At 41.1% G+C, this 17956-nt stretch overlaps 4 protein-coding genes and 1 long non-coding RNA gene across 7 annotated transcripts; 2 read left to right on the forward strand and 3 right to left on the reverse strand.

Moving 5' to 3' along the window:
• Positions 1-1739: 1739 nt before the first annotated feature.
• LOC135251820 (gamma-crystallin M3-like) lies at positions 1740-7552 on the reverse strand. Of its 2 annotated transcripts, none has more exons than XM_064329637.1 (3): positions 7523-7552; positions 2927-3166; positions 1740-2065 (listed from the first exon to the last, which is right to left on the reverse strand). In XM_064329637.1, exons 1-3 carry the CDS (start codon positions 7535-7537, stop codon positions 1790-1792), a joined length of 531 nt encoding a protein of 176 aa, XP_064185707.1. In that variant the 5' UTR covers positions 7538-7552; the 3' UTR covers positions 1740-1789. The 2 variants fall into 2 exon arrangements, with proteins under 2 accessions (XP_064185707.1, XP_064185704.1); XM_064329634.1 differs by lacking the exon at positions 7523-7552 and adding an exon at positions 3609-3707 and having other exon boundaries at positions 1742-2065.
• Positions 5470-10277, forward strand: LOC135251826 (uncharacterized). Of its 2 annotated transcripts, none has more exons than XR_010329209.1 (3): positions 5470-5564; positions 8501-8648; positions 9721-10277. It is a non-coding gene; the product is annotated as an uncharacterized LOC135251826 (long non-coding RNA). The 2 variants fall into 2 exon arrangements; XR_010329210.1 differs by lacking the exon at positions 5470-5564 and adding an exon at positions 6708-6842.
• Positions 6471-7608, reverse strand: LOC135251819 (gamma-crystallin M3-like). The gene is made up of 3 exons (XM_064329633.1): positions 7523-7608; positions 7101-7343; positions 6471-6810 (listed from the first exon to the last, which is right to left on the reverse strand). The coding sequence occupies exons 1-3, from the start codon at positions 7535-7537 to the stop codon at positions 6532-6534; spliced, it is 537 nt and encodes a 178-aa protein (XP_064185703.1). The 5' UTR covers positions 7538-7608; the 3' UTR covers positions 6471-6531.
• Positions 10255-11439, reverse strand: LOC135251824 (gamma-crystallin M3-like). Its single transcript, XM_064329641.1, has 3 exons — positions 11299-11439; positions 10843-11082; positions 10255-10590 (listed from the first exon to the last, which is right to left on the reverse strand). Exons 1-3 carry the CDS (start codon positions 11305-11307, stop codon positions 10315-10317), a joined length of 525 nt encoding a protein of 174 aa, XP_064185711.1. The 5' UTR covers positions 11308-11439; the 3' UTR covers positions 10255-10314.
• A 2457-nt stretch (positions 11440-13896) lies between these two features.
• LOC135251968 (gamma-crystallin M3-like) lies at positions 13897-15369 on the forward strand. Its single transcript, XM_064329849.1, has 3 exons — positions 13897-13911; positions 14583-14822; positions 15079-15369. The coding sequence occupies exons 1-3, from the start codon at positions 13897-13899 to the stop codon at positions 15352-15354; spliced, it is 531 nt and encodes a 176-aa protein (XP_064185919.1). The 3' UTR covers positions 15355-15369.
• The last annotated feature ends 2587 nt before the right edge of the window (positions 15370-17956 follow it).

Raw genomic sequence — 17956 nt, forward strand, 5'->3', positions numbered from 1 at the left:
CATTTTTCCACTGCTGCCTGCTACAGTAGGTGCAGCGCTCAAAGCATAGCAAGCGGAACAACCAATGAATGAGCGAGATCAATTGAACCGTTCTCTCTAACTATAGGACGTCAATGGGACAACCTGAGTGAGATCGAATTAATCATTATCTCGAACTATAGGACGTCAATGATTGAGCGAGTTGAATCGGACTTGACTCAAGACAGACATCCTGCACTCACGGAACGAGATGGAATGAACCGTTCTCTCAAACTAGAACGTCTGCTACTTGCCCCTCAAAATGAATTACAAACCGTTGGTCTGTCACATTTCTGTAACATCGTATTGAGCTTACATAGCCTACCTACATACAAGTAGGATGCAGAATCAATGTATTAAAATGAATATATTATCTTTATTAATGTAAACTTATACATGATGAATGGTAATCCATTGAAGAGAAGTTTGGTGGGGCGTGCAGCACTAGTTGTCGAACGTGCATGTACTATAACGGAGTGTCACGGAGAAACTGACGCCATTTTTTAGAAAAAGTATAAAAACTCGAGAGTTTCGATACATTTACATATATCAACTCGAAGGAACCGAGACTGTGAAAAGAATCGGTCCGCCCACCACTACCAGCATTCCAGGAGACGCCATGAACGTAATTAATCAACCCTGCGAACCCTTACAGAAGCTAGGAATAAGTATTTATTTACTTCTGTGTATGTATTAGTGAGGAAAAGATATAACTAGCAAGCAACAGCTAGTTCTATCTCTCTATCCCTCGCTAGCTTGTTGCACTAGCCAGCAAGCTAGCTAGTGAGATATCTAGCTCATTCTAACGATCTATCTAGCAAGCAAGCCAGCTAGCAAGTGAGAGATAAATAGACCTAACTTGTATTTCGCTAGCTAATACATACGCAGAATTTATTTACTCCTGTATGTGACAGTGGACTGATGGAGTGTAGGCTATATGTATTCAGAATGGTGCAGGGAACATTATTCATATTTAAAGCCAAGTATCTAAGTAAAACACGGGGAGCAGCTCCCTGTTTACAGGAAATGAGACTGTGGCAACGACCCGGAAGTACATATGTGCTGTTTCGTTTCTTGGAGTTTTGCGAGGAAACACAAAAGTATTTAATTTTTTTTTTTTTTACCCATGAAGGAACAGGAACAGGGTTGGTTTCCACTGGTGGTCGAGGCTACTGGTGTGATGTTAGATGCAGAAATTAACTAATGGGGAGTTCCATCAATGAAATTCACTATGAAATTTACTGTCTGCCAATGCCATAGTATTCGGAACAAGCAAGTGAAGGCATTGCTAATGTACAGCATGAACCGTGATATTTCTTCAAGTAAGGGCTGACCAATCCTGTTCCTGGAGATCCTGTAGGTTTTCACTCCAACCCTAATTTGGCATACCTGATTCTAGTAATTAGCAACTCAATGAGATCTCTATCTGTTGAATGAGGTGTGCTTCATAAGGTTTTCACTCAAGGAGTGAAATCCTGTCAGATGGTAGCTCTCCAGTAACAGGGTTGGGCACCCCTGCAGCAAGCAAATTATTCTTAAACTATGAAAACTGCACTGGTACATTTTCTCTTTTCTTGTCAAACTGTTTTCGAATGTCAGTAAATTATTGACAGTTGATTCCAGCTTTGCTGCTGTTGATAGGGTTCTCTTGATGTCAAGCTCTAAATATACTGGTAACGAGAAGATGATTTTGGTGTAATGGAATGAAGTAAAATTTATGAACATTTTTTTAAAGGAGACTTTATTAAAAATCTACTGTTCAAACAGTAAATTAACAGGTATCCATGATGCGCCTCATGGACATGAATCTCATGTTGCTGTAGCCCATATCTCTGAAGCTCCTGTACTCCCCAGGCCTCAGGTACATCATCCTGCCTCTGAAGTGGGGCTGCTCGTACATGAGCCAGTGGCCATCCATCACGTTGCAGGACTGGCAGTCGGACATGCGGTAACGCTCCTGGAATGACTCGCAGTCGTCCATCAGCTCGTGCATCTGACCTCCGAAGTTCTCCCTCTCGTAGATCCTCATCCTGTAGGATCCTCTGTGCTGTAAAAAAAAAAAAAAAAAAAATTCCCATGAACATTAATATAGTACACAAACATAAACAAACAAGCTTTAATATAAATACTGAAAATACAATACTTAAAATTAAAAAAACTGTTTGCACGTTACTATAGCCCAGGAAAGACAACTAATCAAAGGATACAAATGCTTTAATATTGCAGTTACCCAATCTTCCCCCAGTGTTGTTTAGAGTAAAATAAGGGAAAAATGATTAATGATCTGAAATTAGGTATCTGATAGGTACCAATTTAATAATTGAGGACACATGAACACTCGTCCCAAGGACAGGATCCGTTACCCAGCCTTTTCTTTTCTGCTGTTGTCACGGTGATAATGATTCTGCAATTTATTCTTTAGATGCCATCACCAGCTTTATCTCTTATTGGGCTCACAGATCACAGACAACTCATTGGCCAGGGGAACACCCCGCCATTTGAGACCTTCCAACTGCTTGTGTTTTCAGTTGGTTCACTTCAATAGTAGCACTACGCTTGTGTTAATTGCCAATTCTTCAAAGCTGCCCTCAACTATGTATATGCCATATATTAAGCAGACATTTTTTGTTGCTTTAGAAGTGCATCTGTCACATTAAGCACAGTGATGAATTAAGTATAAATAATTTAGCTAACTTGCTGTCCAATTTAAAATAAGCTATTTGCTAGATAATTTAAAAAGTGAATGTCATATATTCTCTTTGTAATACAGTCTTGGAGTTCTATGTTACATTGCTTAATAAATTTTCTGCAACTTTTCAATTTAAAATACATAGCTTAATATTAGATTGCGGCACCCAAACTCTGCTGGAAAATAGAGAAAGGTGAGATCGATGTTCTCTTTAGTTACCATGGGGATCATGCGGCAGGATCTGATGCAGTCGCTCATGCCCATGCGGGAGTAGTCCGAGTACTCGCCCCTCCTCACAAAGTACTGGTTCCCCATGTAGTTGGAGCGGTCGTAGACCATGAAGCAGCCGCTCTCCACCCTGCAGGAGTTGCAGCGGCTCAGGTAGGAGGTGAGCTCCGCGCAGTCGCTGCTGGTCTCATAGGAGCGGCCCTGGAAGTTCCTGTCCTCGTAGAAGATGATCTGCAAAACAGACAAGAACAGCTACTGTAATGACTGGAAAAATCTCTCTCTCTTTCTCTCTCTATACATATAACAATAAGATGTATGCTAATCCTATCATTTAAAATGATGTTTTGTCAAAGCTAAAAATTCACCTGGTAACATTTGTACTTTTTGGTGTTTGAGAACTAGTATTTATGTGTTATGCATTACTGTGGACCATACTCTTCATTAAGAGTGCACATTGTACTATGTGTCTAAAAATCAGCCAATAGAATTAAAATACAAGAGTTTATATTACATGAGAGTTATATTCAATGAGAGTTTATATTATATATAAACTACAGAGTCCAAATGATTAAGATAACAAATGGCTTTGGCAGCTTGGAAAAAAAAAAACACACATTTGTTTTGCCTTTCGTTTCATTAGAGTTTTTATAAAATGACACAAAGGTCCACTTACCTTGCCCATGGTCATGGTGAATGTCAATCGTTCTCAGAATTGCACAGGTCCCCTACGCCGACCTCCCGCCCCATTTATACCTGCTTTCACGTACAAAGAATCGGCGGCTCCATTGTGTAAAGCCCTGACTGGGCAACACGGCGCGGAGCGGGCGTCTGTACAGCGCGATTCAGCGCGGTCTCTAAAGGGTTATTATGCTCTGCTGGGGCATGCGTCAGCTGAGGCCCAGGGCCATATTGTTCTGCTGGAACTGCAGAGAAAGAGAATGTTCTGCGCCATGGGGCCATTTGAAGCTACGGTAATATAGTTCACTAAACACACAAATGAATAAATAGATGAATGTATGAATGAATGAATAAATAAATTTAAAAAAATTTTTATTTAAAAATATGTTGTTCAATAAAGATGTCAAACTAGGCCTTCGTCTGTCTGATAACTGAGTTATGGGACTTTCACCTTTTCCCAACTTTCCTAAATTGACAGGAGGTGGAAAAATTATAGATATTTATACATAGTGTTTCACATACTATTGAATAGTAGTGGCGCACCACCTATCCAGGAATCGGGAGTGCTCTAGCTCGATATACATTTGACCGTTGAATTTAACTACAGGATGAAAGTTTTATTCCAGCCTTTCATATAACTGGCACAACAAATTTTGGGCTCAACTGCCAATCCTGCAGTTGCATTCTTATCTAAAAAATCCAGAAATGTACTTTCTGAGTGACAGTTCAAAAGGGCAGGGGCTTCTCATCTGTGGAACGTCCAGAGTAATCGAGTGCCGCAGTGATTTTGAGGGTTTTTTTGAGGGTCAATCCGGAAGCTTCTTCCCGCCATGGGTTCTCTGGTTCTCTTGGTAGATTTCCAGCGCTTTTTCCTCGCAGGGATTTCGATTTCTGCTGAAAATAAGGTCTGTGGTTACCATAAGCTTCACGTTTCACGTTTCATTCTACAATATAAATTACACCCCTTAATATCTCACCACAGAATTTTGAAGCTGTTACGGTTCTTTTTAAAAGTAAGTTGCTCAAAAGTTGCTCATATTGAAAATACAACCTAAAAGGTCGTATCAAGGTTTGATTCCCTGGTAGGACACTGCTGTTGTACCCTTGAAAAAGGTACTTAACCTGCATTGCTTCAGGGTATATGAAGCTGTATAAATGAATGCAATGTAAATGTATGTAAAAAGTTGTGTAAGTCACTCTGGATAAGAGCATCTGCTAAATGCTTGTAATGTAATGTAACGTAATGTAAATTTTCCATACTACCTGCCTGCATGCAACAACCACTTTAGTTTCAATATACTGCAGCAATTTGTTAGAAACATACTTTTTTAAGGCCCATAACGACTTCAAAGTTGAGATATTAATGGGTGTAATTTATGTCGTAGAGCAAAACGTGAAACTCTCTTAAACTGCAAGTTAACCGCAGACCTTATTTTCTGCTGGGGAGGGAATCCATGGCCCAAAAATGCGAATTCCCTTCCGGGCTTTAGGACTACAAACTGGAACTTTATAAAGGACCTGTTATTTTGGGGGGTGTGGCCTTTTGACTGACAGGAGGTCTAATGTACACACAACATTGATTTATTGTTATTTGGGGGGGGGTGCGGCCTTTTGATTGAAACGAGGTCTCGTGTGGACACAAAGGTAATTTGGAGGGCATGACCTTTTGATTGACAGGAGTCCTAATGTACACACTAAATGATAAATAGTTAGGTAGTGCAAACTTTAAATCAGGGGTCCTCAGTCTTATCCAGAAAGGGCCGGTGTACAGACTTTTGTCTCAACCAAGCAGTAACACACCTGATTCTACTAACTGAGGTAGAGACTGTAGTGGTTGATTAGTAGAAGTGTGACTGCTTGGTTGAGACAAAAGCCTGCATGTACACCAGCCCTTTCTGGATAAGATTGAGGACCCATGTCTTATAAATGATCAACAAACAGAGCAGCAGCGGTGGGTGATAAAAACGAGCATTTTCATTCATCAAATCAAGCCCGTTTTACTCAGATTATTTAGGTTTTTATCAAATTACTTCCAATTCTGTTATGAGATTTTTAAAATTATTTAACAGCAAATTTATCCATTCATTCGTACTTTCATCTACTCCATTTTTTTTGGGGAATTTTTGTTCTTCAATGACCTATTTTTCAGATATAGCACTTGGGGACTGCTGAGTGGCTTGTCCTGTTAAGGCACAGTACTAATCATAGATGGGCCTAGGGTTGCCAGAAGTTTGATTTTCTGAGTGGACAATGTAATGTCCAGTTCAAGTAAAAAATAAATAGTAGTAGTTTGCAATGAATTACCATGGCTCCCCGGATTGATATAAGTTCCGAGAGACACGTGTACTGCAGGTTTTCTTCTCTACCTGATAGTTAATTGATCAATTAATGTCACTGATTGGCCAACAGCGATTTAACTCCCCTGGTTTCCCAGGTTTAAATCAGTCCTGATTAGAGGGGAGGACTGCACACCAGCAGGTCTACTGGCCCCAAGGGGCAGATTTGAGTTTCTCTACTACAGCCTGTCTGACAGTAAACACACAAGACCCTAGCTGCGGATGAAACGTTTCTCTGACGTCCCCAAGAGACGTCAAAGAATATGACTGTGGGCTCGTTCCATTTTGAGCAATTTCAAACTGATTTTAGTTTGAACTCGTTTTTTCTTCACTTTTTAACGGCTGCGGTGTCTTGCCTTAACTATTAATAATGTTTTTGATGATGTTGTGACAGCACACGTTTTATATGATGAGCAGAGGCCCCAGTCACATTGGTGTAAAATTAAATTGACTGGTGTAACTGCCGACTCGGGATATAATTTGCACAGACAAATTTAATTCAGTAAATGAGAGAGCCAGCATTGTAAAATTAAAAAAAAGATTTTATTTGGAATGTACTGTTCCTTCAAACAGTAAGAGCTTTTAATAGCAGGAATCCATGATGCGCCTCATGGACATGAATCTCGTGTTGCTGTAGCCCATATCTCTGAAGCTCCTGTACTCCCCAGGCCTCATGTACATCATCCTGCCCCTGAAGTGGGGCTGCTCGTACATGAGCCAGTGGCCGTCCATCACGTTGCAGGACTGGCAGTCGGACATGCGGTAACGGTCCTGGAATGACTCGCAGTCCTCCATCAGCTCGTGCATCTGACCTCCAAAGTTCTCCCTCTCGTAGATCCTCATCCTGAAGGATCCTCTGTGCTGTTAAGTGATTCAATAAATTAGTAGTTGAGGTGAGTAAAAGTAAATGATCAAACAAAAGGCATTTAACCCTATAAAGGGTAAGATCACAAATATGTGATTAGAATGTTCTTCACTGAACATTCTAATGGTGATGTAACAATTACTACTGGCAATTGGAAGCAATGGAGTTCTAGAATTCTGATTTTGAATTACAAAGAAACCTACACTTAAAAGGTTAAGAGTTGAAGAGGTGTCAGTGAATGGCTAATTGAACATGCTGTCCAACCATCAAATATTGCAGTGCTTACCATGGGGATCATGCGGCAGGATCTAATGCAGTCGCTCATCCCCATCATGCGCTGGCAGTCGGAGTACTCGCCCCTTCTCACAAAGTACTGGTTCCCCATGTAGTTGGAGCGGTCGTAGACCATGAAGCAGCCGCTCTCCACCCTGCAGGAGTGGCAGCGGCTCAGGTAGGAGGTGAGCTCCGCGCAGTCGCTGCCGGTCTCATAGGAGCGGCCCTGGAAGTTCCTGTCCTCGTAGAAGATGATCTGCAAGGAAGAATGTTTCACAGTTAAAAATTCCATAATAGCTTTCAACGCAAAGTCTGTCCCGCAGCCAACAAAGTACTTGCAGAAATTAGCACAAAGGCATGGTCACTATTGCCATAGTTACTGTTGATGCAAGGGTTACCATTTAATTAATTTAAAGAACTCAAATCTGCACTCACTTTGCCCATGGTCATGTTTTGGATTACTAGCCCTCAGAGCTGAACCACTGCTGGACTGTCCTCCTCCCGGCATTAGACCTTACATTTATACCTAAACGAACACCAAAGGTCCTGGGCCCCCCATTGTGCGAATCCCTGACCCAGCAGTTTGGAGTCGGGCCTGCACTACAGTACGGGTTGTAAAGGGTTATTATCTGCTGCTGCTGGCTTTACGTGCGTTTGGTCAGGTGGACGCATACACCGATATTCTTTCACTTGCACGCGGCACAAAAAGACGGAACTTTCTGCACATGTATAATTCCCTCTTTGCAACTTTGAAATTGTACGTGAAATATTTTCGGTATGTTTCAATTCTGCTGCCTGTGTGCGCACTTTCAGAAAAAAACTGGTTCTTTGGCTTGTGTCTATTGGGGAACCCTTTGTAGTTCTCTATGGGACCCTCTATGGTAGGTGTGAAAAGTGTGAAAGCTGCTCAGTTGAAGCATTTTCCCCAACAAAGAACCCCTTGAACTTGATCCTTTTCCTATGAGAGTGATAGATCTTCACACCAACCAGGCTCTTAAACTATTACTGTCTCTGTTAGTTGTAACTGTTACTGTTTCTCAGTTGAGCCAGAACACATATTGGATTGTGGACGGCACTGGCTATTTGGCTGAGCTGAAACCTGTCTCTTGGCTTGATTAGAGAGGATGTAAAACACAGAGGGTTGGTACTTCATTGGTGATCAACTAAAGTAGAGGAAAGAAAATTCTGTGCATAAACTTGCCTAAATTAGAACGCACATCATACTATGGTACTATGAACTGATCCTAGCCATGAATTTGTGATGGCGGCTTTGGAAGTTGATGGTGATTGGTGGTAGTAAACTGTTCCTGGTTTGAGGTAAAATGTTGAAGACATGTCTTAAAACTGAATAAAGGAATCAGAAGGCATCAGAACCTTTGAAATGACAAAACCTTTATTTCCCATTATTAACAGGACTCCACGATACACCCCAATGGCATGATTTGCCTGTTCATGAACCCCATCTCTCTGAAGCTTCTGTACTCCCATGGCCTCAGGTGTGTCATCAGTGGGTTGCCATGGAGATCACGTGACAGGAGTGGATGCATGGATGTTGCCCAAGGTTAGATCATGGAATGGGGGATATCTTGTAAACAGGATTTTTTCATCCCAATGTTGACCAATGATATTTGGAAGAGAAGACTTGCATCAAAAGTTAATGTTCTATGTAAAGTGAAATAGAGTTGTATTTCTTGTCCCACTGATATATGCTTGTATGAAATAACATGCACATCCAGTATACCTTTGTACAATGTAGCTTTATTATATTATTCTAGTTTTAGTGCATTATTTCAATCTCATTTTTTCTATGTAATGAAGGACAGCATATTTAGAGAATGCCTCTTGTTTAGAGAACCTAATGGCTCTACAGTGGAAGGGTTAGAGAATTCAGGAACTTGTGTCTAAAGCAAGAAAATACAAATAACTCCCTAGCAGCTTGTTCAACAACTTTATGTTTCCAGAGGCTGTACATATGAGCAGATAAATTTTACAGATTTTGTTTATTCACAAATATAAACACAACTAAGTTTTTTTACCGGCACATCTTTCTTTGAATGCAGTGGACTCAGGTTGCATGTGCCATAAGATTGCATTGTAAAATGCAAAGTACACTAACAAACAGGTGCAACACACTAAAATATGAGGCTAACACATATGAAAGAATACGTTTTTGAAGTGTTTATGTGTTTATGTGTAAATATATTTTTGGCATATTCATGTCATTATATGAACCTGCAATTCTGTTTGTACCATGTACCTCAAGGAAGGCCTGCATGCTTTAACAACTTGGTGCATTTTAAATATTTTATATCACAGCCCATACAGGCCATATTATAGAGAGATACTGTAGATGGATGGATGGATGGATAGATGAATAGACAGACAGACACACAGACAGACAGACAGATAGATAGACTGATGGATGGATAGGTAGACCTTAATTGTCTCCAGGATAATTTTGGTGACTTTGGTGACTTTTAAATGAAGGCTTCCCAACCATGTCTGGCAACAGTAGGGGTCCCATGAAGCAGTGGTATGGATACATACACGTCTAAGGCACCAGCATAGTCAACGTAGGCTCATGTTCTGTGAACTGATAAACAAGCCATCTTTCTTCCCTCCATGCCAATCAGGTGTACCAGACTGGCTCTCCACTGAATTGCAACTTCTGCAGCCAGTGCAGGTCAACTGTGGGCGAATAGTTGGAAAGAAGAGTCGATATTTGTATCGTGAGGCCCACACGATTGTTACTGGTCTTCTGAAGACTTGAACCTAGAAAAGTGGGGTGTGGCATCACTGCAGTGAGAACCAGTGGTTCATCTTGATTTGGCCCAGGAATGTGGCTCTACAGTGTTACTGTAACCAGAGCACTAGATACAGTTTAGATGGGAAATTGGAGAGCATGTTAAGCTGAATGGCCAGTTCTCATCATTATGTTGTTATGTTATGTTATAACCCATCTTCTATGGAGATGAAAGTGGATGTTTGGACTTCTGTGAGAACTCACTGAATGTAGAGGTACTAACTGAAATGCTCTGAACTTACCTAAAGTAGAAGAATTAACATAAGTTGAAAGGCTAAATGCTGAATGCTCTGGACAATGGTTTCCCATTTGGAGAAAAATGTTCCCAGTGAATGCAGAATAAAATGAATCAGACCATGTCTAATAACTTAAAATAAAATTTTTATTGTCTTTTCATGATTGTTTCCCGTTTTGGGGCAAGAATTTAACAGGAATCCACGATGCGCCTCATGGACATGAATCTCATGTTGCTGTAGCCCATATCTCTGAAGTTCCTGTACTCCCCAGGCCTCATGTACATCATTCTGCCTCTGAAGTGGGGCTGCTCGTACATGAGCCAGTGGCCGTCCATCACGTTGCAGGACTGGCAGTCGGACATGCGGTAACGGTCCATGATAGAGTCACAGTCATCCATCAGCTCGTACATCTGACCTCCAAAGTTCTCCCTCTCGTAGATCCTCATCCTGAAGGATCCTCTGTGCTGATGGTGAAAACAAATCCAAGAAGACAACATTTATGCTCCAACACACAGCTAGAGTACAAATCACATGGTCCTCATGAAGAACATTTGATGGACAACTGTGATCGTGCAACTTTTAACCTGAAAGGGAGTCTAAGAAATACTGATTTGTTACGGCCTTCACACGGATTTACAAATGCATGGACATGACTGGCCCAACAGTCAACATTCAGTGACCAGGAGGAGAAAAAAAGTAGTTCTCTAGCGGGTTACCATGGGGATCATGCGGCAGGAGCGGATGGACTCGAACATGCCCATGCGGGAGTAGTCGGAGTACTCGCCCCTCCGCAGGAAGTACTGGTTCCCCATGTAGTTTGAGCGGTCGTAGACCATGAAGCAGCCGCTGTCCACCCTGCAGGAGTTGCAGCGGCTCAGGTAGGAGCTGATCTCGGGACAGTCGCTCATGCACTCGTAGGAGCGACCACCGAAGTTCCTGTCCTCGTAGAAGATGATCTGTCAAAAAAAAAAAAAAAAAAACGTACCCAGTTTACGATTTTTGGCCAACATGAATTAGCCCAAAAAGCAGTCCCAGTTTTTTTTGGGGAAATTTAAATAGTATCATTCACAATGCCACCGATTATGGATTATGGGTAGCCGTAGTTTGGGGAGTGGCCACAGATCTGGCCGGGTGACCTGGCACTCTATGGTGGATGCTGTATGACTCCTTACCTTGCCCATGGTGAAGGTTGATCTTGTCTCTGAGCGTTGATGTCGTTGGGCCCACCTGCCATCACATTTATACCCAAATTAACCCCCCAGAGCTTCTCTGGTGCCATTGTGTGAAACCCCTGACTCATCCACCCATTCATCCATGGGCTACTGTGCTGCTTTTTCAAAGCAGACTCCAAAAGGCTTATTATTTGTTATTGAATGCATTTGGAGGTAAAGGCTTGTTTCCATATTGTTCTCCCACGTACTGGAGAGGAAAAGAGAAAATTCTAAGCTTTTAAGCGCAATTCAGGTACGTACTGTAGCAAACTCCACTGACTCCATGTGTTCGGGTGCACAGTTTTACAGAACAGTCCAGCTCGTGATGTACATTTAAGTACATTTTGTACTTCATAAAATTTATAGACTGATGAACCATGTATGCTCCTTAAGTTCTTCAAGGGCTGAATATAGGGCCTTTGTACCCACAAATAATGTGTGTGGCCATTACTTGAATTGCTGTTAAAATACGGTTGTTAGCATATGCGTGTTAGTGTAGTATATTTATGTTATGTATACCAGAATATAATATCATTGTATGGACTGTATAGAAAGGAATCTTATCCAGAATAAATAATCTCCAAAATGTGGAAAATTGTAAAGTATGAGGGATGCAAACTCATCACCCATTTAAAAAAAAAAGCTTATTCATAATCATGTCACAGTTTTTGAGCAGTATATGCACTTTGCAAAAATGAAATCAGTAAGAAAATCTGAAGATGATACGTCTCAATTAAAAGTACAAGAAACACAAAGCTTGTGTGTGTATATTCCAGTCTAATGTTACCTAACGCATTCTGGCTTGTTTTATTCAGTTTTTTGTGTAGTAATGTATTTTGCATGTGTAATTTAACTAATTAAACATTAATTATTTTCACCATTTGCATGATTTATTTAACATATAAGGGATAATCCACGAACACAAAGAGTAGTAATAGGAGGGATCTTTTCTGAGCAGGGAACTGTGGGAAGTGGAGTTCCACAATAATCGGTGCTGGGACCACTGCTCTTCCTCATTTATATCAGTGACCTTGACAGGGCCGTAGAAAGTACATTAGTTATATTTGCAGTAATCCAAGAAGATTTAAGACAAAATCCAGAAGAGGGCAGAAACCTGGAAAAAATGAAATTTGCTATATAGCTGAATGTAAAATTCTACATGTGGGAAATAAAAACATAAAGCAGGATTACAGGATTAAGGCAGAATATGGGAGGAACAAAATTGAAATGTGCTAAATTTGAAAAAGAAATGGTTGGTCAAATCCTTTCAGGTTCTAGGCACTGTACTGTAGATGTAAAAAAGGCCAACATGTATTGTATACTTATCTTATACAATACATTTGTTAGACCACACTTGGAGTATTGTGTGCAGTTCTGGGGACCGTACAACAAAAAAGACATAGAGGCTCTGGAAAAGGTTCAAAGAAGGGCAACCAAATTGATTCCTGGTATGAAAGATAAAAGCTATGAGGAAAGATTTAGGATGCTTAATCTCTTCAAGTTTAGTAAAAGGAGATTTAGGGGTGATTTGATTGAGGCTTTGAAATTCATAAAGGGGATTAACAAAGTGAACTACTAGAGATTCTTCAGGTTGAGTTCTGTTAGTAGAACGAAGAGGCATAAATGGAAATGACCAAAAGGTAAATTTTGTACAGACGTTAAGAAATGTTCAAAGGCTTGTCATACCCATCCCATGATGACAGGGGAATACATCTCTGAGCCTTGGGGTCCATCCATGCACTAGAACATTGCCTTAACAGATACCAGACCATGGGGCCCATGGCTACAAACTTATTTTTTAAAATGAGGCTGTTCCAAATGTATGCATATCCTTCCAATCTATAAAGGATTTAAATTAGAAAGAGGTATAATTTCATGTCACTATCAAAGCGGCCTACTTTTCAGATTTCAAAATGATGTTTATATTCTGATGTGTCCATATCATATCTACAGTATTGTTTTTTGTTTTTTTAAGAAATGAATTTCAATGCATTAGATTTGCTATAAATTCTGTAGCCCGAAAGAAAGGGGAAATGAAACGGGTTCAAGGAAGTCATGTCCGAAGTGTTGCTCTGCACAACCATGGGCTCTGATTTGATGGGAGAAAAATTAACCATTGAATTAATCTGTAGCATTGCTTGTTTTTGCAATTACAAACACCTTGCAGGTTATCAATGGAAATGTCTTATGGATTAAAATGGAGTATATATTGATTACATTTTGTTGACAACAGCAACAACAACAAAAATATTATAGCAAATCGCTTTAATACACTCAGTATATTACTTTGCATCCTGGGATATGAATTTCCATTAGTTTCCAGTGGCCCTCTGCTTTAATGGCCTCAATAAAAGAAATATTCATAACGTATGTCCCTGGCTCACGACGCGTACATTGGCTCATAACCCTTCTCTGTCAGCTCGGCCTGACAGTTTGCCCTGATGAGTCAGGGTTTTAACACAATATGGCCGACGGTCCTCTGGTGGTCCAATCAAGTATAAAAAGCCATGGCAGGTCATTGTAGCAGTAGCTGCAGTGGAGCTCTAGGACTGAATAACAATGACTATGGGCCGGGTAAGTGGAGTTAAATATCACATGTGCAGACTTCGTTGCCACTGCACGTCTTAAAGGCAGGTTTCAGTGCAAGGCAAGAACATCTGAAGTTATTTTATGAGTTAAATCAGATTTATCTGAACAATCAAATTGAACATATGACATATACTTCACAAGACATTGTATCATGATGTTATTGTTTGTACTGTATATCGATAGGAATTTATAGTCTAGTGGTGGCATAGCAGATGTACTGACCCAATACAGTGATACAGTGAGCTGATGTTAGCTGAATAGGGTGAATTCAGTTGGTTTACAACAAGAACAGTGTTAGAACGCAATATTATTTTGCTGAATGGAATGTGCATTCGTACACAGAAAAATGTCCAGTTTTTGGCCAAATGCACTCTGCTAACAGAGTCGAATTAAAACAGGACATTTTATTGCGTATGAGAAGAGCACATCTAAAATTTCGGTCAGCCACAACTTTGGGGGAGATACAAATCGGTGAACATAACTAGACTGGGCTTAGATCAGCTCTCCATGTCATCATTAGGCAGCAGTCAATTATATTTGTTCCTGTAATTCTCTGTTTCTTGATCAGCACACATGTTGTGGTTATATATAGCGAGGGAGAGAAAGAGAGAAAGATTTTTCCTGTCATTACAGTAGCTGTTCTTGTCTGTTTGCAGATCATCTTCTACGAGGACAGGAACTTCCAGGGCCGCTCCTATGAGACCAGCAGCGACTGCGCGGAGCTCACCTCCTACCTGAGCCGCTGCCACTCCTGCAGGGTGGAGAGCGGCTGCTTCATGGTCTACGACCGCTCCAACTACATGGGGAACCAGTACTTTGTGAGGAGGGGCGAGTACTCCGACTACTCCCGCATGGGCATGAGCGACTGCATCAGATCCTGCCGCATGATCCCCATGGTAATTTAAGCCAATAACATCCCCGTAATATAGTCTGAGTAAAGTGTAATTTTTCATTTGGTGGAGAAACCACATTGACGACATTTCTGAACCAGGTCCATGTTCCTCTATCAATCAGTTTTACTTGTGAGCCTTCAGGATGTGTAATTACTGCTGTAAATCCAAAAATATCTGCTGATGCTATTGTTTGATTGTTACGAGATTCAAAGTTGAAGTAGTGGGGTTGACCTGTAACTCATTTTTCATGATTCAACAGCACAGAGGATCCTACAGGATGAGGATCTACGAGAGGGAGAACTTCGGAGGTCAGATGCACGAGCTGATGGACGACTGCGAGTCATTCCAGGACCGTTACCGCATGTCCGACTGCCAGTCCTGCCACGTGATGGACGGCCACTGGCTCATGTACGAGCAGCCCCACTTCAGAGGCAGGATGATGTACATGAGGCCTGGGGAGTACAGGAGCTTCAGAGATATGGGCTACAGCAACACTAAATTCATGTCCATGAGGCGCATCATGGATTCCTGTTAAATTCACAAAAAATAAAAAATTTCTAATTAAATTATTCTGTGGTAGGGGTGATGACTCTTGTAATGAAAATAAAAAGGTGATACAGGACTGGGGGACTGGGGAGACATGGCTTCACAGCAAGAAGGTTGTGGGTTCAAATCTCGGCTTGGGGCCTTTCTTTGTGGAGTTTGCTTGTTCTCCCCATGTCCACGTGGACTTCCTCTGGGTGCACAGTCCAAAGACATACAGGTAGAATCTAAATTGCCCATAGGTATAAGTGTGTGAGTGAATGGTATGTGTGTGTGTGTGTGTGTGTGTGTGTGCCCTGTGATAGATTGGCGGCCTGTTCAGGGTGTATCCTTGCCTAATGCCCAATGCACTCTGGGATAGGCTCCAGCACCCCCCGCGACCCCTGCCTTGGTTAAGCGGGTATAGACAATGAATGGATGGATATAGGACTGGTTGTACCCTTAAGCAGAGCTGTCTAACATGGCGGTCTTCCAGCAGTTGGAAGTAAATACTGGTGGAAGAATGGAAAAACCTATAATCTTTGTTAGATCAGGCCAGTGGAGAGGTCAAAGCAGGAGAGTGATCCCGCTAGTCTCGCCAGGATTTTCAATTCTAGCTTCACAATTTCTCATAAAGCAAATGTCTTTAAGGATGGGGAACTGCATTAAATGTAGCCTATGCCTTAGTAATACCTATGCATGCGCAAAGCACGGCCAAGTAAACTTGTGGACTGTTATTCATCTGTGATTCAGCTTAACTATAAAGTGTGAGTTTTATCCTACCCATTTGATTGTTACAAAAAAAAAAAAAAAAAAACACAACACATGTCTGTAATTGGTAAGGAACCAAATAGGGCAAGCATCTATGTTAAACTCTCTCAACTGCTGCTACTGTAGCCTAGTTAGCTAAAACAACTCAATTTCACTTTTTGATATTTTTTCTTCCAGTTATTTTACTTGTCGTCTTGACTGTGCTTTGAGCACTTGATGTGTTCTCTAAAAAATAAAATCATTATCAGAAGGTTTGCAAGACCTTGGTTTGCTGCTGGTCAGCTTAATGTAAACTAGTCTGGTTTATCTTGGTCAGATAATGCAAATCATTGTGAATTTTCCAGTATTTGCCTGATAACTGACATTATATCCCGTGAACCTCAGAAAGATCACATTAGCTAGCTTAGCTGATGGGACATTTCAGCTGGTTGTCCATGCTAGCGATAGCAGTAAGTAATCCAGCGCCAACCTCAGTCTGGTTGTTACCCAGTGACAAAAACCCAAAAGGAATTCTGCAGCTAGCTAGCTAGCTAATACAGGCTTCTCGGAGGATATGCTGATGTTAGTTTCCTGCTAGCTTTCATGAATCAGAAACTTTATCGCTGGAGAAAGACATGGCCACTGCAGTCTCAAGAGTTCAATAACTTTGTTAAATGAGTAGAACAATAGATCTGCAGAATAAATTATGTGAATTACACTAATAATATATAGCAGTCATTTCCAAGACTTACAATTTCACATAAATAATCCATACTACACTAAATGCAATTAAATGACTATGGATATGGTTCCATATGGATCCATACTAATAAATACTGACACGGTTTCTGTGCAGGGTAGCTCATTTTTCTGTGCCTGCACCGGTTCAGTGGTTAGCATTCCGATTAGCCACTCGGCTAATTGTTATTTTGGTGTGTGGGGACGATTAGTTTCGAGCTTGCAGATTAGCCACTCGGCTAATCGTTATTTTTGGTTCCTGTGGGAAGATTGTTCCTGCTCTAACATTCCGTGCATTCCTGCAGGGTTACCTCTGATCTGTTTCACCTGTGGGTTGCTCACATCTTCCGCTGATTACCAGCCACACCTGTGGCTGGGTATTTAAAGCGTCAGTAGGCAGTGGAACGGTGCTTGAGTGTAACGTGTTTTGCTCTAGCCAGTTCCCTGTCGCTTTTCTGAGCAAGGTGTAAGGATTTTAGGAACCAAGAAATTTAAAAGAATTCTGACTTCAGTTTGTTTGTTTTTTGGGGAAAAGGTATTAGGACAGTATTTGTCCAGATTCTGAGGTTGGCGGTTTTTAGGGGTGATTGTGTCACCTTCGGGGCACAAACCTTTCTGCCTCTTACTAACCAGTTTCCCCCCTGGTTTTATTTGGCCTCAGAACATCTTCTGTTTGTTTTTGAAAAGACATTTTCTTTTTCTCAGCTTCGGTTCAAAGTCGTTTATTCTTCATTTCTCATTTCCCTGTTCCTTTAGTTTCTTTATATACTCCTTCTTCCTCAGTTACCCGTTTAGGGGTTTATTATTCATTATTTGGGATACATCCCTTAGGAGTATAGCACCCCCTTCTCATTTCGTCTCTCACAAGACTCAGTGGTTACTGGAGTGCTCTTTGGTAACTTATAGATCCCCTGTTTGGTCACGTCTGGTCTTCACACTTCCCCTCCCTCACAAAATACTATACTTTCCAGTTAAGTAGCATTCAATATGGTGCCCTCACATAAACAAAAAGCTTCCATATTCTGGATTTCGTATTTCTTTGTTTTTGACTGTGCATTTTTGTAGCCCTTGAGCAGCTTATCACTATGGAAACAAACTCATCACATTGAAAGGAATAGTTAGCTATC

The sequence above is a fragment of the Anguilla rostrata genome, chromosome 3, assembly GCF_018555375.3.
Source record: "Anguilla rostrata isolate EN2019 chromosome 3, ASM1855537v3, whole genome shotgun sequence".
NCBI lineage: Eukaryota > Metazoa > Chordata > Actinopteri > Anguilliformes > Anguillidae > Anguilla > Anguilla rostrata.

What these genes read in the sequence shown, in the direction of transcription:
- LOC135251819 (XM_064329633.1), bottom strand. An exon ending in CCTGCCGCATGATCCCCATG is followed by an intron (nt 6,811 to 7,100) that starts GTAAGCACTGCA and finishes ATCACTTAACAG; the next exon opens with CACAGAGGATCCTTCAGGAT.
- LOC135251820 (XM_064329637.1), bottom strand. An exon ending in CCTGCCGCATGATCCCCATG is followed by an intron (nt 2,066 to 2,926) that starts GTAACTAAAGAG and finishes TTTTTTTTACAG; the next exon opens with CACAGAGGATCCTACAGGAT.
- LOC135251824 (XM_064329641.1), bottom strand. An exon ending in CCTGCCGCATGATCCCCATG is followed by an intron (nt 10,591 to 10,842) that starts GTAACCCGCTAG and finishes TTTCACCATCAG; the next exon opens with CACAGAGGATCCTTCAGGAT.
- LOC135251968 (XM_064329849.1), top strand. An exon ending in CCTGCCGCATGATCCCCATG is followed by an intron (nt 14,823 to 15,078) that starts GTAATTTAAGCC and finishes ATGATTCAACAG; the next exon opens with CACAGAGGATCCTACAGGAT.